The sequence below is a fragment of the Drosophila erecta genome, unplaced genomic scaffold (assembly GCF_003286155.1).
Source record: "Drosophila erecta strain 14021-0224.00,06,07 unplaced genomic scaffold, DereRS2 tig00000021-arrow-pilon, whole genome shotgun sequence".
Classification (NCBI taxonomy): Eukaryota; Metazoa; Arthropoda; class Insecta; order Diptera; family Drosophilidae; genus Drosophila; species Drosophila erecta.
In genome coordinates, this window is record NW_020825198.1 from 20,412,535 (window position 1) to 20,437,458 (window position 24,924).

At 42.9% G+C, this 24,924-nt stretch overlaps 8 protein-coding genes across 15 annotated transcripts; 3 read left to right on the plus strand and 5 right to left on the minus strand.

Moving 5' to 3' along the window:
* Positions 1-179: 179 nt before the first annotated feature.
* On the minus strand, positions 180-2,722 carry LOC6545883 (transmembrane protein 104 homolog). 2 transcript variants are annotated; one of them, XM_001973452.3, is made up of 4 exons: positions 2,550-2,722; positions 1,759-2,252; positions 1,400-1,620; positions 180-1,348 (listed from the first exon to the last, which is right to left on the minus strand). In XM_001973452.3, exons 1-4 carry the CDS (start codon positions 2,598-2,600, stop codon positions 585-587), a joined length of 1,530 nt encoding a protein of 509 aa, XP_001973488.1. In that variant the 5' UTR covers positions 2,601-2,722; the 3' UTR covers positions 180-584. The 2 variants fall into 2 exon arrangements, with proteins under 2 accessions (XP_001973488.1, XP_026833485.1); XM_026977684.1 differs by having other exon boundaries at positions 302-1,348; positions 2,525-2,562.
* A 125-nt stretch (positions 2,723-2,847) lies between these two features.
* On the minus strand, positions 2,848-4,661 carry LOC6545884 (lipoyl synthase, mitochondrial). The gene is made up of 5 exons (XM_001973453.3): positions 4,467-4,661; positions 4,075-4,407; positions 3,700-3,856; positions 3,583-3,640; positions 2,848-3,523 (listed from the first exon to the last, which is right to left on the minus strand). The coding sequence occupies exons 1-5, from the start codon at positions 4,524-4,526 to the stop codon at positions 2,992-2,994; spliced, it is 1,140 nt and encodes a 379-aa protein (XP_001973489.1). The 5' UTR covers positions 4,527-4,661; the 3' UTR covers positions 2,848-2,991.
* A 166-nt stretch (positions 4,662-4,827) lies between these two features.
* LOC6545885 (presenilin homolog) lies at positions 4,828-7,381 on the plus strand. 3 transcript variants are annotated; one of them, XM_015158624.2, is made up of 9 exons: positions 4,828-4,953; positions 5,016-5,252; positions 5,318-5,541; positions 5,609-5,818; positions 5,873-6,093; positions 6,159-6,257; positions 6,318-6,575; positions 6,784-6,948; positions 7,004-7,377. In XM_015158624.2, the coding sequence occupies exons 2-9, from the start codon at positions 5,088-5,090 to the stop codon at positions 7,270-7,272; spliced, it is 1,611 nt and encodes a 536-aa protein (XP_015014110.1). In that variant the 5' UTR covers positions 4,828-4,953; positions 5,016-5,087; the 3' UTR covers positions 7,273-7,377. The 3 variants fall into 3 exon arrangements, with proteins under 3 accessions (XP_015014110.1, XP_001973490.1, XP_026833265.1); XM_001973454.3 differs by having other exon boundaries at positions 4,829-4,953; positions 6,318-6,533; positions 7,004-7,381; XM_026977464.1 differs by having other exon boundaries at positions 4,829-4,953; positions 6,318-6,476.
* Positions 7,333-8,437, minus strand: LOC6545886 (39S ribosomal protein L15, mitochondrial). The gene is made up of 2 exons (XM_001973455.3): positions 8,206-8,437; positions 7,333-8,137 (listed from the first exon to the last, which is right to left on the minus strand). Exons 1-2 carry the CDS (start codon positions 8,308-8,310, stop codon positions 7,382-7,384), a joined length of 861 nt encoding a protein of 286 aa, XP_001973491.1. The 5' UTR covers positions 8,311-8,437; the 3' UTR covers positions 7,333-7,381.
* A 6-nt stretch (positions 8,438-8,443) lies between these two features.
* LOC6546070 lies at positions 8,444-10,559 on the plus strand. Of its 2 annotated transcripts, XM_001973456.3 has the most exons (4): positions 8,444-8,675; positions 8,728-9,313; positions 9,442-10,063; positions 10,128-10,559. In XM_001973456.3, exons 1-4 carry the CDS (start codon positions 8,588-8,590, stop codon positions 10,320-10,322), a joined length of 1,491 nt encoding a protein of 496 aa, XP_001973492.1. In that variant the 5' UTR covers positions 8,444-8,587; the 3' UTR covers positions 10,323-10,559. The 2 variants fall into 2 exon arrangements, with proteins under 2 accessions (XP_001973492.1, XP_015014111.1); XM_015158625.2 differs by lacking the exon at positions 10,128-10,559 and having other exon boundaries at positions 9,435-9,588.
* On the minus strand, positions 10,326-15,031 carry LOC6546071 (4-hydroxyphenylpyruvate dioxygenase). Its single transcript, XM_026977465.1, has 5 exons — positions 14,764-15,031; positions 11,740-11,766; positions 11,289-11,672; positions 10,553-11,206; positions 10,326-10,487 (listed from the first exon to the last, which is right to left on the minus strand). The coding sequence occupies exons 1-5, from the start codon at positions 14,788-14,790 to the stop codon at positions 10,413-10,415; spliced, it is 1,167 nt and encodes a 388-aa protein (XP_026833266.1). The 5' UTR covers positions 14,791-15,031; the 3' UTR covers positions 10,326-10,412.
* Positions 14,554-22,692, plus strand: LOC6546072. Of its 4 annotated transcripts, none has more exons than XM_026977466.1 (6): positions 14,554-14,667; positions 18,029-18,473; positions 18,790-18,863; positions 19,009-19,051; positions 21,609-21,734; positions 22,381-22,692. In XM_026977466.1, exons 2-6 carry the CDS (start codon positions 18,098-18,100, stop codon positions 22,509-22,511), a joined length of 750 nt encoding a protein of 249 aa, XP_026833267.1. In that variant the 5' UTR covers positions 14,554-14,667; positions 18,029-18,097; the 3' UTR covers positions 22,512-22,692. The 4 variants fall into 4 exon arrangements, with proteins under 4 accessions (XP_026833267.1, XP_015014112.1, XP_026833268.1 ...); XM_015158626.2 differs by lacking the exon at positions 14,554-14,667 and adding an exon at positions 17,087-17,288; XM_026977467.1 differs by lacking the exon at positions 14,554-14,667 and adding an exon at positions 17,088-17,241.
* Positions 22,640-24,869, minus strand: LOC6546073. Its single transcript, XM_015157467.2, has 3 exons — positions 24,625-24,869; positions 23,830-24,554; positions 22,640-23,366 (listed from the first exon to the last, which is right to left on the minus strand). Exons 2-3 carry the CDS (start codon positions 24,528-24,530, stop codon positions 22,919-22,921), a joined length of 1,149 nt encoding a protein of 382 aa, XP_015012953.1. The 5' UTR covers positions 24,531-24,554; positions 24,625-24,869; the 3' UTR covers positions 22,640-22,918.
* Positions 24,870-24,924: the final 55 nt, after the last annotated feature.

A 24,924-nucleotide genomic window follows, 5' to 3' on the forward strand; every position in this document is an offset into this window, starting at 1 on the left:
ATTACTGGTCAAAACACAGAATAGTACTTTTAAAAATTAAAAAAAAACCGCATTTTTCATACTTACATTATTTTATATTAAACACAAAATTAGAGCACTTTTTCGTTTCTCTTAAGCTAATATTATTTGTTTATTTTCATTGAGCGATCTCAAAAACGAATACAAACACACCTGACGGAAGTCTTTTATTTTTATTTGTAAGATAAATACATGTAGATTTTAAATTTCAGTACTGAACTAACAATTTATATTAAACCTTTTAATATATCTTTTTAATAAATTTATAAGTTAAAGATTCGATTATAATTAATAAAAATTGATTACGACCTCATTTTATATGCAGGATTTCACATTCCAGACGTTATATGAAAAATAAATTGGAAAGATATGTTTCACAGCCGATTTCAATACTGACTTACATTACATTACTTACTTAAGTTCGCTTATTTTACATATATTTTTATTAAATATGTACAGCTACATAAGATGGATAATCTTTCTTTAAAATTAATTCACATGGTACTTTACTAACCAGTAATAAGCTCAACTCCTTAAAATATGTACACATTGGCAGCTAAAACAACTTAACTGAACAAATTTATAGATACCAAACAGACGCATAAAATTGACCAAATGAGAACGAAAATTAGCCAGCCACTGGACTTAAAAGGACTTTGAAAACGATTAACTACGCCGCTTCCCAGGAGTTCTGAGCAAGTGCGCCTTGCAAAGTAAACCAGGAATACTGGGATAATATATTGGATGCCAGTGCCTGCGTAGGTACCAGTAAATGCCACCAAACTGGACAAGCTTTCAGTAAAATAAGTGATACAAAACGGCGGAATAATAGCCAGCAAAGGGAAGCATATGCGTAGGACAACGCTATAGGATTCATATTGCGACATGTCTAAGAATAAAGATTGAAGATTGTTCTTCAGCGTTATGGCAACAATGGGAAAACTGGTTGACAGAGTAAAAATGGGGAAAAGCGCTAGAAAATAATCAATGCAAATTAATAGACCTGACCAGAAGTCTACGTATGCGACATCGAAGGGCAAAAAATCTAATGTGTAAAGGTCTTCGATTCGTTCAAAGGCGAAAATGCCTGTCATGGCCAACAGAATGTAAAATGCACAAATGATTATATAGTCAAAGGATAGAATTTTGGAAACCATTGACTTGTGCCGGATGGGCGCCAACAAACTGGGCAGCGAATGGTGGCACATAAAGGAGTAGACACAGGCGCCGAAAAGCGAGGGTATTCCATACACATTAAAGGTTTCTGGGTGACCTTTGGGACCCCTAGAAATCAAAAGTTTTAGTGATATGCAGATCATCAGAGTAAAAGCTGAAATAGGAAATGTTATTATCTAATCGGTTCTACATAATTCGAACGTACCCATCCACCGGAAGGTAGCGGTCAGCATCTGCAAGTACTTCGTTTTTTGTACATTGAAGTACACAAATGGCCCGAAGATCAATGTGAATCCTATGAGTAACACCCTGTACATGTTCAAGCGAGATATTGTATGTTCCTTCCAGCATGCCCGAGATGTATTGTTCTCAAAGTCTCCTAGCCAATACATCAAGTTATTAGTATCCGTTCCATTTGTTTGATCACTAAAACAAGACGGGTTATTTAAATAGCTATATTTTATTTTATTTATACGTTTCCATATCTCGGCAAACGATTTCCAACTTAATTTAATATTTTTCTGATTGATCTTAATGTAAGTTGGTAATTTTTCAAGTACTTACCATACGACGTCACGCAGACTTCTAGCCACGGCGGCGGAATATATGCTCAGATCCCCGTAAAGATAAACAATCAGGCACAGATAGAACATTATGCGGCCGAACTCATTGAAAAATAGTGTCGCCATTTCGCCCAGTTCGAATTTGTGGGACAGCTGATAGTAGTGAAACTCCCGGTTCTGAATGGTCAGAGGAACGCGCTCGAAATCTCCAGCTTGCTCGGCACCCGATGCCAGGGAAACATCATCAGCATTATCATCGATTTCACTGTTCTCAGCGGAACTTCGACTTTGGCGCAGGGCCTGCAGAGTTTGCCAATTCCTGATGGCGTTGGCACAAGCCATTGCCTCTATAATAAAAGTGACCGTCATGTAACTGATAATGGCCAGCAGAACAATTACTATCAGGGAAAGCATCCATCCTGCCCTGGCAAAAACCCCGGGTAGCGTCAGAGCTCCAGTTCCAACGATAAGATTGAAAATAAATATGAAGCCAACCTGTGGATAGAAAAGCAAATTGTAACTCGCGGAGCGACAGGTGTACAAATTGTGGGATGGAAAAATATGTGCACACGAAGCAAAAATTGTGCAAGTGGTCGTTGTTGCGGAGATTCTAATATTTCCACTTATGTATATCCACTCAAATATGCGCACACATCTTCCTGACTTCTGAGGACTGAAACTAAAAACAAATTTGTTGCGCAAACATCAAAACAAACATGCAACATATGCGTTTTTAGTTCTTTGTTGTGGTGAACGGAGTCCCTTACTCGATACATTTGGCCTAAATCTTACCAGATTAGAGTACGTGGGTGCGGCTTCGCGGCCATTGACGAGGCGAGGCATCTCTACGATGGGTCTTTGTCTTTTTACTAGGCTTCTTCTATCCAATCCAATCCAATCAAACTCGCAACAAAAAGAAAACAATAATAGACCAGATAGTGCATTCAATGTAGTGTGCCCAAATGTTCTGAGGAAAGAAAGCACCCATACAATTTCCTAACGCCACAAATGGAACTATTTCAACACTTAAATAGCGCGTAGTTTGAAAAGTATGCTAACAACAAGACTTGTAAGTAAATAACTTACTTAATTTAAAACTAGAAACAATTCGATTTTATTTCAGAACAGTATGTTTGTCATCTAATATATACATTGCACAACATGCGCGGGTGTAGCGAATAAAAGGCTGAACTAAAGCTATCCATGATCGGCTTAGACAGGCATTGCAATTTTACTACTCCTTGGCAATTTCAGTGGCGTTTTGCCTCTTCTTTCGGTTCTCCAATATACTAGTAATGAAGAACTCGCCGGCTTTGTAGGAGCTGCGAACTAGCGGTCCACTGGCTGTGTACAGGAAGCCCAATGCGTTACCGCGCTCTTCCCAGTGCTTGAACTTCTCGGGAGTGACGTACTCGATGACCTTCAGGTGCTTATTTGTGGGCTGCATGTACTGACCCAAGGTCACGCAATCGACGCCGGCCTCGCGCAGATCCTTCAAGGTGCATTCAATCTCCCCGTCGGTCTCACCAAGTCCCAGCATAATGGAACTCTTAGTGATCAGATTGGGATTGAATCGCTTCGCTTCGGTTAGTACTTGCAGTGTCTGGCGGTAGTGGGCGCGCCTATCTCGCACATAGGGTGTGAGCTTCTCTACCGTCTCTATGTTGTGCGCATAAACATCCAGGCCGCTGTTGGCGATCGTCTCGACGCACTCCAGATTGCCTCGGAAATCTGGTACCAGGCACTCCACAAAGATGTTTGAGTTGCTAAACATGAAGTATTGATAAAGTGCGAACAATTTAAATACATAATTGTATCCTCTTACCGCGCCTTGATTTCGCGAACAGTTTCGGCAATGTGCTTCGATCCGCCGTCTGGCAAATCTTTGGTAAAAAAAAAGCATTTCAAGGTCTGACGAGTCAAAAACCATTCCAGTACTTACCATCGCGATCAACTGAAGTAAGCACAATGTAATCCAAGCCCCAGGAAGCAATTGCCGTGGCTGTGTTCACGGGTTCATTTACATCCAGCGGTGGAGGTCTGCGAGCCGTTTTTACCGAACAAAATCGACAGCCTCTGGTGCAAGTGTCGCCCATAAGCTGGGGAAAAAATATATTAGTAAAAAGTGTATTTTACATTATTCTTTGCCTCAGGGCTTAAAACCAATTGTAGACTCCAAAGCAGGCAACTTTCGTAATTTTAAACCCAAGTATCGTTGTTAAAATCCGCTTAAAACTGTGGAAAATTCTGTCGACTATCTGACCATGTTCGGTTATCAGCAAAGGTCACCGTGGGGAGCCTTTTTCTGTTCCCTCACCATAATCGTGGCAGTCTGGGTGCCATGCTCGCCGCCGCCCCAGCACTCGCCGATGTTGGGACACCGGGCCTCCTCGCAGACGGTGGACAGCTTGAGCTCGCGCATCTGGGCCTTGATTTTGGCGTAGTTCTTGCCCACGGGAATGGTAGTTTTCAACCACGGCGGCAGTCGCAGGCGCTGCTCCTCGCCCTTTTCGCGACGAAGCTTTCCCTCGTACTTCTCCCACTCGCTTCTGGAGTTCTCCGGATTCTGGACAAAGTCCTGGAAATTCGGACCCTTTGCCAGACGTTCGCGAATCTCTTCGAGCTTTTCCGCATTTGTTGATACCGCACGCTGTTATTATTTAATCAAAATAAGTTGCTTTTATATGTACTTTCTAAGCTATTGCTTACGGTGGCTACGACTATTGGGGCCTCCACGTGCGTTTTTAAAGCTCGCAACATGCCGAACATATAAATTATTGAGCAACTAAGTGATTAAAAACGATTTATTTAGCTTGTCGAAACTTATGAAATATTTATATTATCGTTTGGCCGTTGCCGTTTTCTAGGCACTTTCTGTGGAGAACAGCTGTTCCTATATAAGCGGGTTTCGGTATTTATTCTACATAAATGTATCGCTGTTCAGTATTATATTTATTAGGAAAGGGGACTAAAGATTCAGAAAGGGGTTTATACTATTTTTAATTTGTGTGTAATTGCACTTACAAATAATTCTATCATGTTCCTTCATAACTATTATAAGTACTCCCTTAAAGCCACTAGAGCAATCGAAAATCGATAGCTTTGCGGGCCGAGCGCACTGCCATCACTAGTTTATGAGTCGCTTTAAAACAAAAGAAAGTTTTAAGCAGCTACTCTTCCTTTGGGTTCTTTAACTGTGAGTAGTCAAGATCATCCAAGTGTCAAGCCCGATACTAATCGGTGGGGATCCCAACGAAGTTCCATCACACAACTACGGCTTCACAGGGGGAGGCGTCCAGCGCTACGGAGGCGAACGAACGCACACCACTGATGGCTGCTGTCAATCTTCAGGCTTCGTGCTCCTCCGGGCTCGCCTCCGAGGACGATGCCAATGTGGGCAGCCAGATCGGCGAGGCGGAGCGTTTGGAGCGACCTCCAAGGCGTCAACAGCCACGGAACAATTATGGCTCCAGCAATCAGGATCAACCGGATGCAGTGCGTATACCGACTGACAACTTTGTTGAATGCAATTTCAACTATCGAATCCCTTTTCCTGCCAGGCAATACTTGCTGTGCCCAATGTGGTGATGCGGGAACCTGGTGGACCGCGCTCTTCAAGACTACCCGGAGGGGGAGGCGGTAGTGCTGAAATGGAGGAGGAACAGGGCCTCAAATACGGCGCTCAGCATGTAATCAAATTATTTGTGCCCGTCTCCCTTTGCATGCTGGTGGTGGTGGCCACAATCAACTCGATCAGCTTCTACAACAGCACGGATGTCTATCTGTATGGTTAACAAGAATTCAAATTTCCGGTAGTATCGGTCTCGGCTAAATGTATCTTTTATCCCCAGCCTCTACACGCCTTTCCATGAACAATCGCCCGAACCTAGTGTTAAGTTCTGGAGTGCCTTGGCGAACTCCCTGATCCTGATGAGCGTGGTGGTGGTGATGACCTTTCTGCTGATTGTTTTGTACAAGAAGCGTTGCTATCGCATCATTCACGGCTGGCTGATTCTCTCCTCCTTCATGTTGTTGTTCATTTTTACGTACTTATATTTGGAGTAAGCTGTCCAAGTCTTTCGGTTAATGTACAACTAATAGTTTGTCTAATTCAGAGAGCTTCTTCGCGCCTATAACATTCCTATGGACTACCCTACTGCGCTCTTAATTATGTGGAACTTTGGAGTGGTCGGAATGATGTCCATCCATTGGCAGGGCCCTCTGCGGTTGCAGCAAGGATATCTTATTTTTGTGGCAGCCTTGATGGCTTTAGTGTTCATAAAATACCTGCCTGAATGGACTGCCTGGGCTGTATTGGCTGCCATTTCCATTTGGGGTGAGCTTGATCCAGCTGTACGGCTAAGATGCTGGTGTTACTAAGAGATTTTTAATTGTTTATAGATCTCATTGCTGTCCTCTCTCCAAGAGGACCCCTCCGCATACTGGTGGAAACAGCCCAGGAGCGAAATGAGCAAATCTTCCCCGCTCTGATTTACTCATGTACTAATCATCCATCTGCTCAACACTTTTGATGTTATTGTTAATATATATATATTTTAGCCACCGTCGTTTACGCGCTTGTAAACACTGTCACGCCCCAGCAATCGCAGGCCACTGCATCCTCATCGCCGTCATCCAGCAACTCCACCACAACCACGAGAGCCACGCAGAACTCGCTGGCTTCGCCGGAGGCAGCAGCGACAAGTGGCTCACGCACAGGTAACTCCCATCCTCGACAGAATCAGCGGGATGACGGCAGTGTACTGGCAACTGAAGGTATGCCACTTGTGACTTTTAAAAGCAATTTGCGCGGAAACGGTACATATGCATTATATTTTTTTATAATTTATCTACTTTTCTCAAATGTGTACATGGCTTATTTGGCATTTGGTCTGTTTTTGTACTTTCACGTATTTATTGTCTTGTTTAGTAATGTTGGACATATGGTATAAAGCGCTGCTAGTAATCTATTTGAGGGCCTTTTGTAAGACTACACCTTAAAAACTTTATTTTTACTTACTTTTAGCTGAAGCTGCGGGTTTCACACAAGAATGGTCTGCTAATTTGAGTGAACGAGTGGCTCGTCGCCAGATTGAAGTGCAAAGTACTCAGAGCGGAAACGCCCAGCGCTCTAACGAGTATAGGACAGTAACAGCTCCAGATCAGAATCATCCGGATGGGCAAGAAGAACGTATGTATATTATTATTATAATCATAGCCGTGTCATGACAAACTATTTAATGTAGGTGGCATTAAGCTTGGGCTCGGTGACTTCATCTTCTACTCTGTATTAGTGGGCAAGGCCTCCAGCTACGGCGACTGGACGACCACAATCGCTTGCTTTGTGGCCATCCTGATTGGACTCTGCCTCACCCTCCTGCTTCTGGCCATTTGGCGCAAGGCGCTTCCCGCCCTGCCCATCTCAATTACGTTCGGATTGATATTTTGCTTCGCCACCAGTGCGGTGGTAAAGCCGTTCATGGAGGATCTATCGGCGAAGCAGGTGTTCATATAAACTTGAAATGACAAGGACACATCATATGTCTTACAGTATCATAGTCTAACAAAGCTTTTTGTAACCCAATTCTTTATTTAACAAAATGCCTAGTAACAAACTCGACAAATTATTGCTTGCGCTTAATGATCGTTTTGTCCACTATGTTGATCAGCCAGCCGGGTTCCAGGCCATAGAATACTTGCCTGGGATCCTTCGTAGTGGTGAGCATTTCGTATGCGGAATCTTCTTCAATTTTTGGAAGCTGATAGCCGTATTTCTGGGCCAGCACCAGGCGGTCCTGGCTGATCGCCTCGGGATTGGCCAGGTAGCCGCGATTTTTGGGATTCGTATAGTAGTCCACTGCATCTTGGGGAGGCAGCATGCGGCTGGGAATAGGCACTCCCTTTTCGAACCACTTCTTCGGATTGGCCAGCATATGAAGGCTGCGTGGATCGTAATAGGCGGTACGGATTACACCGCCGTTCTTCTCTATGGCCGCTATAACCGCCTCGCTTGCGTGCTGCACCTCAATGTTGATCTTGGCCTGGAAATTGTCCAGTCCATCGTCCGTCAGCTGGAATCCATACTCCATTTCAGCGGGTTTCAGTTTCAGGAGGCCAGAGTTACACAGCGTACTGATGTCGATGGGCTGACTGATGTCTATCCTGTTGGTGTCGATGAGGACTTGCAGTTGGAGCAGCGAAATGGGCGGATACTGGCGCTTCAGGTGGTGTCCCTTGTAGTAAGGTTCGTAGGGGAATCTCAAGTAGAAAGGCTGATTGCCCGTTTCATAGCCCAATCGCATGAAGTTCTGCCTCTGTCCGGATCCCTTGTTGCCCGCTCCGTGCTTATCTCCCCCGTGTTGTGCCCTGCCACGCTTGTCCTGCCGAAAAGATAAACAAAATATTTGTTAATAGTTTATTGACTGCATGCTGTTATTTAACCACTCACATTCTGTTTTGAGTTTGGATTTGGCCGCAGATTGCCGATCTGAACGCGCGGTAAAGTGCGTAACAGCTTCAGCGCCTTGTCCGTGGTTTCCCGCAGGTGTGCCATAGCCAAGTAATCTTAATTTATTTAATAAATTATGTTTAGCGGGTGAAAAATAAAATTTACACGAGAGCGTAGGACCCCAGTTGGTCGGCTAACAAATACCAACAGGTTTATAAAATATACCAACATTAAGTTCATGTTTCAGCTATGCGGTATTCAGTATAAATGCGGCCACACTGCACGTCGACGCGGAAAAAACAAACAAATTCTTTATTAAATAAAGTCAATTAAAACTTATCTATCTTTATTAAATCAGTTAAAATTATCCAATTTTAAAAGCATGACGTGTGGAACATGTCGGGGTCACAAGGAGAGGAGCTTGAAGTGCCTTATAGCCGCTTTGGACACAATCAAAGAGCACGCCTTAAGTAAGCCAAGATCATAACATTTTTTTTAGTTGTTATGTTATATTACTTTTAGTGATGCAACGAGATTCCGAGGAGAGTGCCAAGACTATAGAACAGCTAAAGATCCACAATGAAAAGCTGCACAAAGCCTTGGATTTGCTGAAGGACCGGCAGCGATCCTTGGTACAGGCGGAGAAGCGCAGGAAGCTGTCGCCCAAAAAAATTAAGGATGACATTTCGCCGCAGCCACAAAGCCAAAACTCCCTGAACATGAACATAGCCATCAGCAATATCGATCTCTCTGACGAGGAGCAAGAAATGGAGGAGGACGAGAGCATTACCGAAACGGAGACCACTGTCCTGAGCCCGCGCAAACTGAGATTGCCAAATCGGAAACCGGACATCCGGGATCTGGAGAATGTGCAGCCAAACAATATTTCCGCCGTTGGGAATAGTTGGACCCGCAAGACACCCAAGAACCAGGGAGTCCTCACAAAGTTATCACTCACGCACAAAAGTAACAACATGCACTTGAAGCAAACTCGCCTAAAATTCGAAGCAAATAGGACGTGCACAAGTGAAAAGGAAGTCATAGAGGAGAGTCCGAACTTGAGCACCAGTCTGAAGAGATCTAGGCCACCAAGATCTTTAATGCAGAGGTAATTATCACAACAAATTATTCAAAAAGTGTCACAGAAGTATCTTTCAATTATATTGCAACATTTCTTAAGATTACTGTGACACTTTTAGTTAGCTTTCTTTTTAATACTAAGATCCAAGCTTGCAGAACAGACAACGCGAGCGTTGCAAACGCAGACGGCTCGTTTACCACCACCAGCAATAGCGCAGTCAAGACCATCAATCCAAGCTTTCAGTTGGAAATGGATGAGTTCAAAATGGATGGCTCGGAGAGTCAGATAATGCCCCCACCGGATACGCCTCCAGGATTACAAATCAACAACACCTCAGATAGTGTAGTTTTATTGACGCCTGCTACCCAGGATATAATCTTTGTGAATGATACCCCCGAGGATGTAAGCAAATTGGGCACCATGGATGTTCTGGCCGAAATTTTGAAGGATGATGACGATACCTGCTCAAGTGCTTTAAGACAGTACGAGAAGGTTATGATTGACCAGCAGAAGCAGATCCGACCAACTCTCCCAAAAGTGCAGAGCGTCATTCCAGTTACCAAAGCTGTGAAAATTGAACCTATATCCCAGCCAGAAACAGATATTGGCAACGAATCAACAAAACTACCCGAAGATATTGAAAAGTATCTTATGGATATCACAGAAGAGGATGGCAAGGACTCGGAGGAGGAGTTTCCGCGACCGATTTTGATCAAGAAAGAACCTGAGCTAACGGTCAAAGAACGTTTCAACATTGAGTGCGGCGAATGCGAAAAGGTGTGTGCATTTTTCTCGACCTTCCGCAACCAAATAATATTTATTTTAAATTCCATCCACTTAGTTCATAAACTTTATGGGTTCAAATCTGACTGACGCGAAGATCAAAGATTATTTGGCCAAGTGCCGGCATGAAGACGCTCGCAGTTCAACGCCACCGGGATTCTGGAATCCCCACATGGTTTCCTTCGCAGAAGGCGACCCACGTAACGAAGTTTTGATAGACAATCGATTTTGGGACCAGAGATTAAACAAGTGACAATTAGGCAATCAATTTATCAGTAGTTATTCTGTTTAGACATTTTCATTTATTATTACTTTTGTTAAATCTCAATTGATCACATTTGATTCACAAGTTTCCTCGCTTGGCTTGTTCGATTTCAATGGCCGTGAACAAGGACTTAAAGTTGCCAGCGCCAAACCCCTGAAATAGTTTTCATTATGAATTAGCTTATTCTTAGCAATAGTAGTTTAAGCAATAAATCTTACATTGTGATTGTAGCGTTGGATAACTTCAAGGAAGAGAGTGGGCCTGTCCTGGCAGTTCTTCGTGAAGATCTGCAGCAGGTATCCGTTCTCGTCGAAGTCTATCAAAATGTTCAACTTCTTCAGAACCTCCATGTCCTCCTTGATCTTGGTGCGGCTATGCGAAAGCTGCTCCTGAAGGATCTCGTAGTACGAGGATGGTATGGTCAGGAACTCGGTTCCTCGAGCCTTTAGGTTGCTAACCGCCTGAATAATGTCATCCGTGTTGAGTGCAATGTGTTGGACACCACCGCCGCCGTAGTACTCTACGTACTCCTGGATCTGCGACTTCTTTTTACCATTGGCTGGCTCATTGATCGGCATCTTCACCGTCTCCTCGTAGTTTGCCATCACGATGGAACGCAGGGCGGAGTACTCCGTGTGAATCTGCGAGTCGTCTACCGACCAGAAGCGATGGAACTGCAGGACTCTCTCGTACCAGGAGGCCACGCTCTCCATTTGCAGATCCGGCTGGTTGCCCACCACGTGATCAATGAAGTTCAGTTTGGTGGCGGGCAATCCATTTAGAAGAACATCCTTAGGCGACCGCTGGAATCCAGGTAGGAAATCTCCAGCGTAGCCATTGCGCTCCACAAATGTGTGGGTGGTATCGCCGTACTACATGCAAGTTATGGAAAGGAATTTAGGATTAATACCTAAGTTTTCCAGAACATAAAAATATTTGTTGTGTTCCACGTACCGTCTTAATGGTAGCGAATCTGACGAATCCCTGATCATCGCTCTCCTCCCAGATGTCACGGACCACTTCGGCTCCACGGGACACCGCCAGCGTAAAAATGGCATTCAAATCCTCCACTTCGAAGGCTACATCCTTGACACCATCGCCATGGCGCATCAGGTGGAGTCCATGCTCCTCGTCATCCGGCGTGTAGGCGGAGACGAACACAAAGACGATCTTGTTCTGGCGCACGGCATGCTTGGCGAAGCGTCGCTCCCCGGTCTCTAATCCCTGATAGCCAAGTGGTTCGAAGCCCAGACGAGTGGTATAGTAGCTGGCCGCCTGCTTGGCGTTGCCAACGTAGAAGGTCAGGTGATCAAAGCTTAGAAATTTGCCGGCTTCAGGCTGGAAGTAAGGTGGAAAGTGGGTTGGAATTGTACGATCTTATATTAGCATATATATTCGCACTTACTTTGGTTCCTTTGTCAGTATAGCTGGTCTGTTGGTAGTTATAAAGAAACAATAGAAGTCATTAGAACAATATCGTCTTGAAATGGTTACAATGGCAAACAATCAATAACTCTTGTATTTGAAGAATTTTCATAAGCTTTTTACATTTATTATATGTTATAATTAATTATTTTCATAGTTTACAAGTTTGTTTCATTGTTCTCCAGGCTCCTTAAAGTCCACTCCTTTCGCACTAAAGGGCCGTTACGTAACCATTGCCACATGTCCCAACCCATTTACCATTATCACTCAGACTCAATTTATGCAAATCCTCTCCTCGCACGCGATATAGATTTCTTCGTTCCGTTGATCTTACACGATCTTCAAATTGATTATGGCCTGAGCTACGCCAGTGGAGCGCTTTATATAGGGCTCAGGTCGATCAGGTGAAAATCCTGTACTAATTTGAATATAAGCCAAACTAGTATTTTGTTTATTTCGAATGCTATATGTATCGGAATATCTTAGCTAGCTGGTTATTGCCCGCATATTTTAACTCAACCTGCAGAAATTTGTTTACTAGAACAGGTGGATTCCTTAATTAATGCAATCTCGGGCACAGTGAATTGCAATTTTGTAACGTAGGACGGGCCTCCAATCTGTTTACTTCATACTCGTATCTGAGCGTCGTTTTGCAGTTTTTCGCTCAAAATTTCACTTCCTCAAGACCGTTACATGAAGATACAGATAGCTATTCGTTATGCAAAAGATCGGCTCATGTCAGAATTCACCTAAATATTCATGAGGCGGCAGTCTAGTGTGTTCGAAAATCGGTTGCCAGGTCGCACTGAACTTGAATCCGTTTTCGAGCCCCCGAAAACGCAACAATGGGCAAACTGAGTGTTAATGCTATCTGGATTGCTATTGTTATTGTTCCAGTGCATAATGTGGGGCGATATTGAAGTTGTTTTGCATTAGAATCGCTTGCACGGTTCTCAAAACAAATCTACAAAACTGGTTAGCAAATCTGTTTGTTGTATAAATAGTTACAACAAAGCGGCACACGCCAGTCACAAATCACTTATTTTGATGATAGCCTTTTTTGATGGCCTTTTAATTGCGTGGATAATAGCTTTAAGAGGATCGGAAAAGGATTTAAAATCATTTTAAATCATGGCGTGACTGCTTTTTTTATATTTGGAACATAATTGGGTTGTGTTTGCATATAGAATGACTGGTTAAGAACTGGAGTGTTATTCGTTTTACCAAGTAGGCATTCAGTTAAGCAGGTTCGGCTATTTTTATAGATATTTAGGAATATTTTGCTTATAAATAGCTGAGGTTTGGTGATCGTCATTCTCACGTTTTATAATATAGATTATATATGTACATTAAAAAGTAATTTAACAAGCAGCATGTTGAGCATTAGGTAAATACTAAAACAATTGTCAAACGGCTATTACGTGTAGTATCAAATAAATAGTTTATTTTATGCTTGTTTTTAAGTCTCTTCATCAAGTTTTTTACTGCCTGTGGGCGTTCTTTTGGTTTTTTTGGGATAGGGCAGTTCCCTCAATCATTTTGACTGACGATTCGTGTCAGGTGTTTGGCAACATGCGACAAGCCCATAAATTAATAGTTTTCCCCGCTCGGCGGGCTGCTATGGATCCCTGAACACATGGCGTATGAGCAACTCAGGCAGCTAAGCATTAATGGTTAGCCCTAGACAAAGTCTCCTCCCAGCTGCTAATGATGAACTGACAGTCCGATGGGGGTGGTGGGGATGGGAAGGAGTGGGCGGAGGACTACGAAATGGTCGATTGGTCATTGGCAAGAAGCCAAATCAATGCTTGACATTTATTATGATTGGCTTATTAGGGCGCTGCAGAGGCGACAACCTGGGAAAAGTGGAAGGAGTTGGAAATGGCCCTTGTCGCCAAATTGCTCCAGATGGTGTTGCAGCTATAAAACCGTATGGCTGAAAACGAATGTATGTATTACAAGCCAATTAAATTCCCTAGCGTATTATCAAAAAACATTCTTCTGTGGAATCATTAAGTGTATTCAGTTTCATGTACCGTAAAAACATTTTGATTCTGTTATCGCCGCGGTCTTCTATTTGCTTACTTTACACCTGGCGCTCCTTGTGTTCCATTAGTCAAGAATCCCGATGCACTCCCTCGGACCTATCCCAATAAAAATCCCAACCGCTCAGTCTGCACGGATTTGCCATTAGCTGAGCAAACTTTTGTCCTTGGCGAAATGGGAACGGTACCTTGCTCAGCTCGGGTTTGTTTTGGGTTTGATGTGGGTAGCCTGTTGCTCTATAAGGATATTACGTTTCCAGGGTTCTCCCGCTACCCTTTGCCACTCTCTTTTCTGCGGCAGGAGCAGTGTATCCGTCGCTCTTTCGGCTAGACGGCATTGCCAGCAGGGAAAGTTCCTCACAGGGGTTGCTTTCTAAAAGGACTATTCCCAGACAGAAGGATGTGGGTCTCTATTGTTGTCGTGTGTAACTTCGACGCGGATGCAGAGAAAGAAATTAGAGTGACTCTAGCTGAATTTGTATTTCATTTCATGTTTCTTGCGTGTACGCTGGCAGTGCTAATGCTAATTTGCTTAATGATTTACATTTATGTCCCGTATCTTATCCTGTATTTCTATACTTTAAACTCAAGAGTTACCCCTTTTTATGGTTATATTCTTAAAATAAGCTGGCAGTGATTTGGTTAAATGCACAGCACGTGAACTATTTCGTAAGTGCAACTCTGCACAATTTTTCTCAGTGCTGTGTTATGGTCCTTGTTATTGTGGTTGTTGTTGTTGCCATAGCCGCAAGCTGTCGCCGGTCTACGTCACGCTTTCCATCCTTCAGTCGCGTTTACTGCGCTGCCCAAACAACAAGCTAAAAATAATAAGCGTCGCAGTAAAAGCAGTAGGAAAGTCACAAGTGTGTAACTACTTCAAAATTATCTAATATGAATTGGTATAATTTCGTAGAAATAAAATGGCAACCGCAAAAATAAATAAATAAAGCCAAACGTACTTGAACTGTCGCTGAACCGAAAATCATTTGTCGGTTTTTTCCATTTTCCCCAAACTTTGTTTTTTGCTGCTGCTGTGAAAATTCGTGTCCAACTTTTTTCAAATATTGACAAATTGGTGCGCGTCTCGTTGAGCGATTAAAATCTTAATGTTTGAAAAAATGCTACAAAACAACACCAAATGGTTGACCCCGAAAACAACGGACAATTTTCGACACAAAGTCGCCCAAAGCGAGGCAAAATAGTTTAAAAGTTACAACATAAATTATACGAATTACTATGCTCTGAAAGCATTCTCTAGTTAGTGGTTCAAAAATAGTTTTTATATGTTATTTTTGCGATTTTGTTGATTGATTATGCAGTGTGAAAATGCTCATAAATTTGGTAAAGCCTGAAAATCACTAGGCAATCTGAAATCGTAGCCTCGACCAGTGCCTTCCAAACTGTAAGTTGTGGGGAACGAGTTTTTGTTCGAGAATAAGCCCTTTGTTCCTCGGAACGTGCTCTCCCTCAGGATAACTCTCCTTACCTTCGTCCTTTTCCCCCTGAAGGATTGCCTTCCCGGGGTGTTTCTTTGCCGACAGAACAGGGGTTACGAAACTCTATAAGAACGCATGCGCAGCCATTTCCTTTGGGGTGGTGAGATTTCGCATATGTTCGTTTCCAAGCAGATGGTTTCTGTTGGATACGAAGTTTCTTAAGGTAGGTCCGGTGATATGGAGGCATAAAGTATTTTGGGACATCATAGTCGGTGGAATCAGTTGCATCTAGCATTTGGATAGTTCTTTAAAACTAGAACCCATAATGAAGTATAGTCCATTATGTTTAAATGCAGATTATATAATGATTGAGTTATGTAAACCTAATTACTTTCTTATTTACTTTATTCATGTCTATACATAATTGATGTCTCAATGAGATATACATATGTATATATGTAGATATAATGTCTATAGATATACATTTTTGAACAGTGCTGATAAGGAGAATCTCCACCAGCTTTTAGCACTTCTCGCACCCACTAGACACAATATTTGCATGCAGGTTGCGAATTCAACTCGGATAGCGTGCCAAAACTCAATCGGAAAGCATCGACAGAGTCATTTTATCCATTACCATTACCATTACCATGTGGTCGCGCCCTTTGTGTGGCATGCCACTTGCAAAGCGGGGAAGTGCCCCATTAAAGCCAACAAAAACATTACCAGGGCAGGTACGCCGGCTTTCTCAGCATGATTCACTTTCACCTTGACACGCTTTGCCCAGCGCCCCTCATCTTGCCCCTATATCCTTTGCCAGCGGCTGGATGGCATTAGTTTTTGTATTTCATAAGGCTGAGCGATATTTACCGCGGAATTATGGCTTTAAGTGCCGCGATAGCTGAACCCACATCAAGCGAAAAGCATTGGGGAAATAAAATAACCGCCCACGCGTCTTAAGCCCATGAGCAGAATTTAATAGTCTGAGTAATTCTAGTGAGAAAGGTCTATAAAAGAAGAAAGCAGGCGGTTTTGCCTGTGAGATTTACGACTTTGGGATGGCGGAGAGCATTGGCACATAGCAGGTTGCAGTTGTACAAATAAACAAAAGATTCGAGTCGGAACCCAATGAAAACTTCCTAGCCACCTCGTTTGTGCGAGCTTCCATATTATTTTTAAACCAAAATTATGAAGCCCCGAGAAATTTACACTGCATATATGTTCGCCTAGGTATAGAGATGCAGATATATCTATTTTAAAGGGATCGTTGCGGGCATTTAGGTGGGCATAAATTATAAAAATATTTCAGTGTGTCAGATATTGTTTGTTCGGTATGCCAAGGTATGTTTGCTGTTTGTTTATTTTATTATTTTTTTTTCGTGGGGGAATTGGTTCCGCATCATTTTGAACAAATTACTGGTGCCTTTAAAGAGCCGTGTATATGATTAAATGCCTGTTGATAGCCTGAGATAAAGTGAATTTATGAAAATATACAAAGAGTTTGTCGGTCTAATTCTTCGCTTACTCACTCCTGCTATCTGTCACTATAAGATATAAGATAAAACCAATGCATACAGGGCTGTATCCTTTTAAGGCAGCCGCATTTGCTGTTATTCAGGTCGATACAACAGCTCACAAGGCAAATGTTTGTTCCACTGCCAACGCAAAGTGACAGTGCTTTGAAAACAACGATAGAAATGGAAGGTATACATTTGTAGAAGAACAAGCGAGAGGATCATATTATAAATATTCATGATTAAGTATGAACATTGCAAATTTGCACGGCAAGTAATTTGTCGATACAACGAGGCAGTACCTTCGCCTGCGATACAACCGGTTTGCCCCACTGTGCAGCGCGCTGCGCAGTGGAGAAGTTTAGTGCGAGTTGTTAGAACGAACTTGCATGGGCTGGGAATCGGACGTGTGCCCGTCGATCTTGATGCGAAAACCATCGCGGCGGTGGGACAAATACTGCTCTGTGCACTCCGCCTCCTCACGTGCGTGTGTGATTTGTAATATTTGTAACTTTAATTTATGGGATGCGCTGAGTGAGTCGTCGGCGAGCTGCTTAATAAATTAGTACCGAAAATACCAGGCATTTTTGTGGAAAAAAAAAATATCAACAAAATTTGAAAGCAAATAAATTGCTTAAACAGCGTAAAATAAAAGAGAGATGAAAGGGGGAGATTTTGTGCAATAATTTGTGGATATGTGGAAACGGCTTATTAGAGCTCCATTGTCCACCAGTGAAATAACTAAGGAAAAAGTTATCCTACAGCAAAAAGTGAACTACAATTTATCTGATATGTGTTAACCATCCTTACAAAATTGTTTAACAAATACTATTTAAAAATATTAACTTACATAACGTCTACATTATATAAATATATTCCTAACTATGTGCAATCATTTGTAGTTACCAAATTTGAGGAAAAATACCTGAGTTTTTTAAAATAAATTAACAAGTTAGAACAAAAAGGTGCAACCATCGGCCGAGTGATAAACTATGATACTCAAATTGCCTTTTTGCATCTGTCCCAAGATTCCCGCCACATCAAATTACAGCAGTCGAAAGGAAAACGATGAAAATTGCTTAACAATATAGAAATGCCATTAAACCAATCAGCTGTAAAGTGAATTAGACAAAAGTTGTTCGTGTGGAAAGCGCACAGAATCAGAGCCATATATGCGATTGGAATCTATATTCAGATCACGACCGCATTTTGAACATACTATAGTCTTGCCCGATCTCTCTAAATCTCAATCTCCGCATCCGTGCGACTTACAGATTGTATCCGATTGCTGCGACCGCAACGAAATAAAACGCTAAAAAAAAACCCAGCTAATTAATGTGATAATGCTGCAAATCATCAAATTCGGACGACCAAGCGCGATGTGGAGCCCTTTGGAGCGCCTCGAACTAGACGCAGGGAATCGACAGTGCCTCGAGAGATTACAGCAGCCGGCGGAAAGATCCACCGATAAGAGCTTAATCCCAAAGGTCAGTCGGCGTTATCAGTCCGCGGCCATCCCCTCATTCCTGTCCATTGGAATCGCGGTGACTATCTGCCTCGGATCTGCCTTCGGTGCTCCGCAATCCTCCTGCATCATGTGCGATAAGGAGGACCTGCGACCACGAGTTCCGCCCTACAGCGACAGCTACGAGGAGTACACCTTCGACCACCAGGTGACCCAGCAAGCTGCCCTGGAGTCCATTCAGAAATTTAATGGGTGTAAGTAGCTCTGCATTACTATTCGAGAAATACGCGACACACGAAAAGATAGCATCGTAGAATTCGCTTATTAGCTTATTAAATTGCAGTATTTTGCTTTTAAGTATTATTAATGAAGAATATGAATATGCACGACTGCAGTGACCTCTCTTTCCTTAAAGAATGTGGTAAAAAGAAATCGAACTCAGACTCGCAAAGATTTGTAAATATACATGAGCACTTCCTAGTATATTTAAATTTCCTCAGAAAACGGAATGTATACCGAAGTACAAATTGTTTGACTTACTGGAACTGAATCATGTTTCTGTCTTTACAGCAAGAGGTCAGAACAATGCCTGCAGTTCCATCAAGTGCCCGCCGAATACACCAAAGTATTGCCTAGGAGGTCAGGTAAATATGGATGAGCTGCGATCATTGGGCTCATTGGAGATCAGAGTTCAGTTGCTACTCTAACTTGTAGTCCGATCAGCTCAAGGCTGATAACTGAATATAAGTGAATGACAAGCAAGTGAATTGTGCAATATTTTCATTGTAGTTTATCAACGACCATTGCTGGTGTGAGCTGCAACACAGAGAAGGTAAGACATCATTCCCTCAGAATATCTTTAATCATTAGTGGTGGATTTGCCTTTAAGTACAAAAGTCAGTAAATTAAAAGCTCAAAAGTTCTGATACCTATTACCTGGCTTGATATTTATGACTTGCGCATGAGTCTCCGCAGATGGCGCCAAGAAATAATAAACAAAAAGTATCTGCAGCATCAGTCTCCCACAGTAAACACACGAGATGGAGACGTGCCACTAACCCACTTGCAACGCAGTGGCACAGTCGACTCTCTAAAGAGCCCAATTAGCTAATTTTGGCCCTTAACAAGCCGTACTCACGCAAATTACTGGGCTTGCGACTAGGAACTGCGATGACGCAACAGTTGGCATCGCCAGCCAAGTAAAAACCACATGAATATCCCACGGATCGCAAAGGTGGCAGATACGTATTCTATGGGCTGCCCTCTTCTCCTCCACGCGGCACGTGATGCGGCACGGAAGTTGCCAAGTGTGGTCCACTGATCGAACCGCACTCTAATGCTGCGACACGCTTCATTGGCTCGACTTGCAACCTCTACAGTGAAGGCTGCCTGGAAAGAACGGGAGGTTTCGGCGCCCAAGCTCCGTATTTCACATTGATATTAAAGTCGATTTAGATTTATATTAAATGAAAACCACCAGGTACCTGAAGGTAGCAGATACATGTGTTACGCTGCTAAATTGTTCACTCTGAGCCTTTTTAAAGCAGAAGGCAGTGCATTTAAATTCGTTCTTGAAAGCGAGAACTAATTATTCGCTGAGTGACATCTACTGCACTGCGCTCACTGTGGAATTCCTCTTGTCCAAGTGCCAGTTTATAATTCCTTCAGTTGACGTTTTCGTTGGTTTAAATTTTCGACTGGTCGATGTGCATTCTGCCTTGGTGGGGAATTTTTCTGGGTTTGGCGCTTGCGTTGTCCACAGTTGAATGATTTTCCTCAAGGCGCGCGGTTTTCCATGCCTGTAGTTTTCCTTTTCGAATGCACCCGCCTTCGAATGGAAACTGTTTTGTGTGGCCACTGATTGCATTTAATTTTTTAATTTCACTTTACTTGGATTACGTGCAGTTCTTAGCCCATTAAAGTCGTTTCGACCCTAAGTGCAAATCAAATATTTAACTGCTAAACGCCAATGTAGAGGTCTACATTGAGAACTGAGTTCTTGGAAACACTATCTTGAATTGGTTCAGTATTCCAGTTCAATACCAGGTGTGTTCATATATTAATAAGATAAGTAATATCATAATCTTCTGTTTGCAATGAGCTTAACCTTCCTGTCAATTCGCAAACGCGCGAGATAACACATTTTTATATCAGCCCTAAAAACGGAGTGCAAATCCTTAAGATGCAAACCGAAATATTTATATTCACACACTCTGACTGTGTCTAAGTATCTGGCCCCTGGTGTAAATCTGACTCAACAATTCTGCAACTGACGATGATTTTTAGTATGCCATAGGCCATTTCCACTACCGGCAAAAAATCCAGTTGATAAGGAACGTGTCTGAAATAACAAGGGAAACACCTGTTCTGGCGACTGGGTGGGCGGCTATGCCAATATCGCGCGATGGCCAATTTCAGGTGCCGCTTACAGCGGCCAGTGCGAATATTTCCTCAGCTTGACGCTAGTAAATTTTACGCCTATTTCGGTGTTCTTTTTATATTGCCCCCCACAGGCACTTCCAATTAAATTTGTGGGGAATTAAGTGAGTTATGAAATTGTTGACAGACGTATGCTGAAACCATAGCTCGCTTTGAAAGTAATCGCTTTGGGTTTCCTTGATAACCACTTTTTATCAATTAATCTCACTTTGCGTTTTCTTTGGAACAATCTGTCGATTTGAGTTGTTACCCCATTGTAACTCATTGTCCTCGGCTTGTCAGTCGTCGCTAAAGATTATTTAAAATTGCCAGGGCAGTCACTGAATTGACCCAGCATATTACACGCTGTCCGTGTCTGCTTACATTAACTAATAATTTTATAATTGCATAAATATCTGCGACACGCACCATCAACACCACCAACTAGCTATTCTCTGTGCGAGCTTTTCTATTCCATGTTCCCGAAATGTAGACATGGAACTTCATAAAATTCAAGACGTTGAGTTGTGTAAACAAATGAGCATCTGTATACAGGCCAAGCGAAAAATAATACAGGCATGTGCTATGATCCGATCGAAAAACAATGCCGCTCATATTTAGTCACTCGGCACAGTTTATATTTTCCTAAACATTATTGTGGCCTTTTCGTGCGCAGCTCCTAATAAACATATTCTATTTTATTGATTTCCGTTTCTACTCAAAGCGCGAAAATTCCATAAATTGTGTATTTAAATTAAGTGGTTTCTATTATAAAAAGTTAGGCACTTGATTGGAAAATGGGGGCAACACATTGAATACTTTTAATATTGTGCTGATTTTTCCACCAAGTTCAGCTACACAATTATTGACTAATTTTGGTTTTGTGAGTGGATAAGACTGACGCTTACCCGAAATAATTTTAAAGATCAATTATTATAAGAAACTAATGTAAAAATGTAATTCATTTTCAGAGGGCCTGCCCTATGTGCCTCACGTGTGCTTCGCAGATCAGAAGGTACACACATCCTCCGTGGAATCCTGCTTCACATTCGTGCAGGTCAAGGAATGCTGCTGTGCTGAGATCTGGATCAAGAAGTGTAAGTAGTAGATCCACCAGATCCACAAATGCCAACTCCTCTGGCACTCGGGGCACCATCGCATCTGGAAGCCCAATGGCCGTGCTAAATGCCCATGCCACTCACACACGAGAAGGGATTAACAAAGCAATGCTAATTTAATAACGTAAACATACTTCTGCAATTATTCTGTTTCCACACGGCGCCTTCGATAAATATACACAAGCCAGAAATAACAGCAACAATAGCAGAGAGATCATGTCAATACCATCCGCTGGCAGAAAATCGAACTATGCTAATTATATTTAGTTGAAAATGCTAATTGAAATCACTCACACCAAATTTCTGTTGGGCGTCAAAGGAGCGCTCTAAATCATAAAAAACAACATCGATATATGGCAAGCTATAAATTTGAAAGGGCAATTAGCCTTGGTTGTATATTATCGCTGTGAGTGGTTTATACCTAGAAATTTTAGAGCAGATTCTCATAATAAACATAACACTTTGGCTAAGCTGGAGGCTCGCTCATAAATAAACATGTGAGAAGCGTAATCAACAAATAGAAACCATTTTCCACTGAATATATTACAGCTGCCTATTAATATTGTATAGCACTACTCTGCCAATGGAGCATAATTTAATCCGCACTTCTCTCCTCTTTTTCCAGGGCGACACATTTCTGGCAGCTCTCGTAGTCACCACGTGCCAAATGTATTAGTACTGCTAATATTAAACCTGCTTTCTGCATTCAGTATACTCAGCTGCGGAAGTAGAAGGCGACTATTTTATCAAAGATAAGAAATCGAGGCGAAGTCATCATGTGAAAACTGTACAACATAGTCATAGAGGAGTAGGATCTAGTCGTAAAAGCATTCAAATAAGTGTACTTAGTTCAACAAATGTCCAATGTCCAAGTGTAATCAAACTTACTAGCTAAGCATATATTTAAGCGTTAATAAATACACGTTTATAAAGCTAACAGACTTTAGTTAGCGTGTGGCTTAGATCACTAAATAATGAAGTAACTCCTTGCGTGCATTTTAAATAGGACAACATATCGAGGAACAAAATTAAAAATAGTTTATAACACGTGCTGCGCCATATATCGTTCGCTTACTGGCTAAAATCCGCCTTACACACTAAATTCGGTCCACTAAACCTCAAGTTCAGCAAGTCGGCTTAAAAGTCTATAGTCTCCACAGTGTTTATAAGCTGCTACGGCTGTTAAGCGTACGCTGCAAGGCGTTCACACAGGACAGCACGTCCTCATAGTCCTTGGACCATTCGCGCAAATTGCGTTCCAGTGTCTCCAGTCGCAGCTGCCCCAATCGCATTCCTCCGTGCTTAATGGCCGCATAGCAGGAGCACGCCAATAGCTTGAAGCATTGCCGGCGAACAGCATTGTGGGCATGGCTCTCCCAGTTGGGCGTACTAGCCACGCACTGCCAAGCCATGGATACGTAGTCCACCAGGGCGTCCCAGTGAGTGGAGTCGTGCAGACGCTTCGCCTGCGATTGCAGCACCCGCTTAAATTCGATAAGATGCATCGACGCCTTGGAGTAGGCCGCCGCATCGGTTTTCTTGCACAGCCGGGAGGTGGGAAGGGACTTGAAGATGAGCCGCTTAGCATGGTGCAGCTCCTGCTCCAAAGCGCTGAAAACAAGACACAAATGAACCATTTTTGAGTAGGAGTTTGTTTCTTTTTTGGGGCTTTCAAAGCACAACCACCACCTATTTCTGAAGAGGTTACTAAACTTAAAGTTGCTATGACCTTTTTATAACCTTTGTACCAGGATTGTCAAGTTCATTTTAGAAGTAGGATACATTGCAGCATCAACAAGAGAGTATCTAGGTTTGGCAAGCCGAATCTTATATACCCTTGCAGTACATATATATTAAAATAAAAATTTGATGTATTATATATTGTCAAAAAACGGGGCTTTTCCGAATTAGGGCACTTTGTGATCAAAAACAGCGAAGGTACATTTTTCTTATTAGCGAACTTTTGGAAAAGTTTAACGCAGATAGCTTTAAAAGAGAGAGATTTGTTTGACATGATCGCTCACTTTATATGGTTGCAAATATTCAAACCAAGTTCAATTTAAGGTGCACTTACCTTATGTCTGGCGTGGGCAGTTGCGTCCGTATCTCTCCCTCATCACTTGCACTTTTGATGTTATTCATGATCAAATCTATTAGTTGGTTCTGGGACAGACCCTGCAACAGGGATGGTAGAGTCGCATCTGTGTTCGTCTGTCCCACAGGTCTATCGTCCATTTTGAGCTTCTTTACTATTGGTGTTCCCGGCCAAAGTTGCTTGGTGGTGGCCATCTTGATGGGCGAGTAGGTATCCATCGGTGTGGGCTCTGGAGGAGTGCTGCCCATAGTCAGGCGTTTACGAGGGGAGCTGCGCAGGATCATGCCGCTGGTTAGTTGCAGGTTCTTGGTGGGCGTGCGTTGGAAAGGACTACGTATTGAGGAACCACCGGTGGCACCTCCTCCTGCGCCACCACCGCCGTTGACCTTATCCGGCGAAAACGTTGTGGTAAAACGCCGGCGACCACGCTGCCGAATGACCAGCTCATCTGGCGAGGGCAGTGGCGAGAAGACAAAGTCCTGGGCCTGCACCACGTTCACATCGTTGTCCAACCGCAGTCCCAATCCTCCGTTAGCATTCGGTGTGTTTATTATGCCCGCCGGAGTCGGCTCATCCGGAGTCCGGCGATTGGCGTTCGTCGGTGTGTTGGCCATACGCAGCGCCTCCAGGCGGTCGGGAATCTCGGCCAGCGCCATTCGTGTCTGCAGCGGGGTCGTCATTGCGATTTCGAATTGCGATGCGGACTGTTAGGAAACACAAATTGCATACGCATTAGGATTGTATTGTTTTCACGCCGCCCTGCACCTGACGTACCCTCTTGGATGCTTCGCTATATCTTCGCAGCAGACTAAACAATCTCGACGTGGGCGAATGGTAGATCTTCCTGACACTTGGATTTGTTGTGGTTTGCCTTTTAGCGACCCTCTCGCGACAGCGACTGTAACTTTTTCCTTATTTTTGTTTAAATTGCGCCAATTTGCTCAGGGTGGCAGCGCGCTCTGGAGATGGGCGCTCTGTACCGATGGTATCGCTTGTGATATGATACACACACTTAAATACCCTCTGAATAGTGGGTATTTGTGCAGTTGAAGGTCTATAGTTTCTCTTTAAGTT

What these genes read in the sequence shown, in the direction of transcription:
- LOC6545883 (XM_001973452.3), bottom strand. Translation starts at nt 2,600, where the DNA reads ATGCCTCGCCTCGTCAATGGCCGCGAAGCCGCACCCACGTACTCTAAT. An exon ending in CACCCACGTACTCTAATCTG is followed by an intron (nt 2,253 to 2,549) that starts GTAAGATTTAGG and finishes TTCTATCCACAG; the next exon opens with GTTGGCTTCATATTTATTTT. An exon ending in CGCTACCTTCCGGTGGATGG is followed by an intron (nt 1,349 to 1,399) that starts GTACGTTCGAAT and finishes TTCCTATTTCAG; the next exon opens with CTTTTACTCTGATGATCTGC.
- LOC6545884 (XM_001973453.3), bottom strand. Translation starts at nt 4,526, where the DNA reads ATGTTCGGCATGTTGCGAGCTTTAAAAACGCACGTGGAGGCCCCAATA. An exon ending in CCCCAATAGTCGTAGCCACC is followed by an intron (nt 4,408 to 4,466) that starts GTAAGCAATAGC and finishes AAATAATAACAG; the next exon opens with CGTGCGGTATCAACAAATGC. An exon ending in TACTTCAGTTGATCGCGATG is followed by an intron (nt 3,641 to 3,699) that starts GTAAGTACTGGA and finishes TTTTTACCAAAG; the next exon opens with ATTTGCCAGACGGCGGATCG.
- LOC6545885 (XM_015158624.2), top strand. Translation starts at nt 5,088, where the DNA reads ATGGCTGCTGTCAATCTTCAGGCTTCGTGCTCCTCCGGGCTCGCCTCC. An exon ending in AACAGCACGGATGTCTATCT is followed by an intron (nt 5,542 to 5,608) that starts GTATGGTTAACA and finishes TTTTATCCCCAG; the next exon opens with CCTCTACACGCCTTTCCATG. An exon ending in TTTACGTACTTATATTTGGA is followed by an intron (nt 5,819 to 5,872) that starts GTAAGCTGTCCA and finishes TGTCTAATTCAG; the next exon opens with AGAGCTTCTTCGCGCCTATA.
- LOC6545886 (XM_001973455.3), bottom strand. Translation starts at nt 8,310, where the DNA reads ATGGCACACCTGCGGGAAACCACGGACAAGGCGCTGAAGCTGTTACGC. An exon ending in ATCCAAACTCAAAACAGAAT is followed by an intron (nt 8,138 to 8,205) that starts GTGAGTGGTTAA and finishes TCTTTTCGGCAG; the next exon opens with GACAAGCGTGGCAGGGCACA.
- LOC6546070 (XM_001973456.3), top strand. Translation starts at nt 8,588, where the DNA reads ATGACGTGTGGAACATGTCGGGGTCACAAGGAGAGGAGCTTGAAGTGC. An exon ending in AATCAAAGAGCACGCCTTAA is followed by an intron (nt 8,676 to 8,727) that starts GTAAGCCAAGAT and finishes TATTACTTTTAG; the next exon opens with TGATGCAACGAGATTCCGAG. An exon ending in CCAAGATCTTTAATGCAGAG is followed by an intron (nt 9,314 to 9,441) that starts GTAATTATCACA and finishes CCAAGCTTGCAG; the next exon opens with AACAGACAACGCGAGCGTTG.
- LOC6546071 (XM_026977465.1), bottom strand. Translation starts at nt 14,790, where the DNA reads ATGATTTTCGGTTCAGCGACAGTTCAA. An exon ending in ATACTGACAAAGGAACCAAA is followed by an intron (nt 11,673 to 11,739) that starts GTAAGTGCGAAT and finishes CCTTACTTCCAG; the next exon opens with CCTGAAGCCGGCAAATTTCT. An exon ending in TCCAACGCTACAATCACAAT is followed by an intron (nt 10,488 to 10,552) that starts GTAAGATTTATT and finishes AAACTATTTCAG; the next exon opens with GGGTTTGGCGCTGGCAACTT.
- LOC6546072 (XM_026977466.1), top strand. Translation starts at nt 18,098, where the DNA reads ATGCTGCAAATCATCAAATTCGGACGACCAAGCGCGATGTGGAGCCCT. An exon ending in CATTCAGAAATTTAATGGGT is followed by an intron (nt 18,474 to 18,789) that starts GTAAGTAGCTCT and finishes CTGTCTTTACAG; the next exon opens with CAAGAGGTCAGAACAATGCC. An exon ending in AGTATTGCCTAGGAGGTCAG is followed by an intron (nt 18,864 to 19,008) that starts GTAAATATGGAT and finishes TTTTCATTGTAG; the next exon opens with TTTATCAACGACCATTGCTG.
- LOC6546073 (XM_015157467.2), bottom strand. Translation starts at nt 24,530, where the DNA reads ATGACGACCCCGCTGCAGACACGAATGGCGCTGGCCGAGATTCCCGAC. An exon ending in CTGCCCACGCCAGACATAAG is followed by an intron (nt 23,367 to 23,829) that starts GTAAGTGCACCT and finishes TCTTGTTTTCAG; the next exon opens with CGCTTTGGAGCAGGAGCTGC.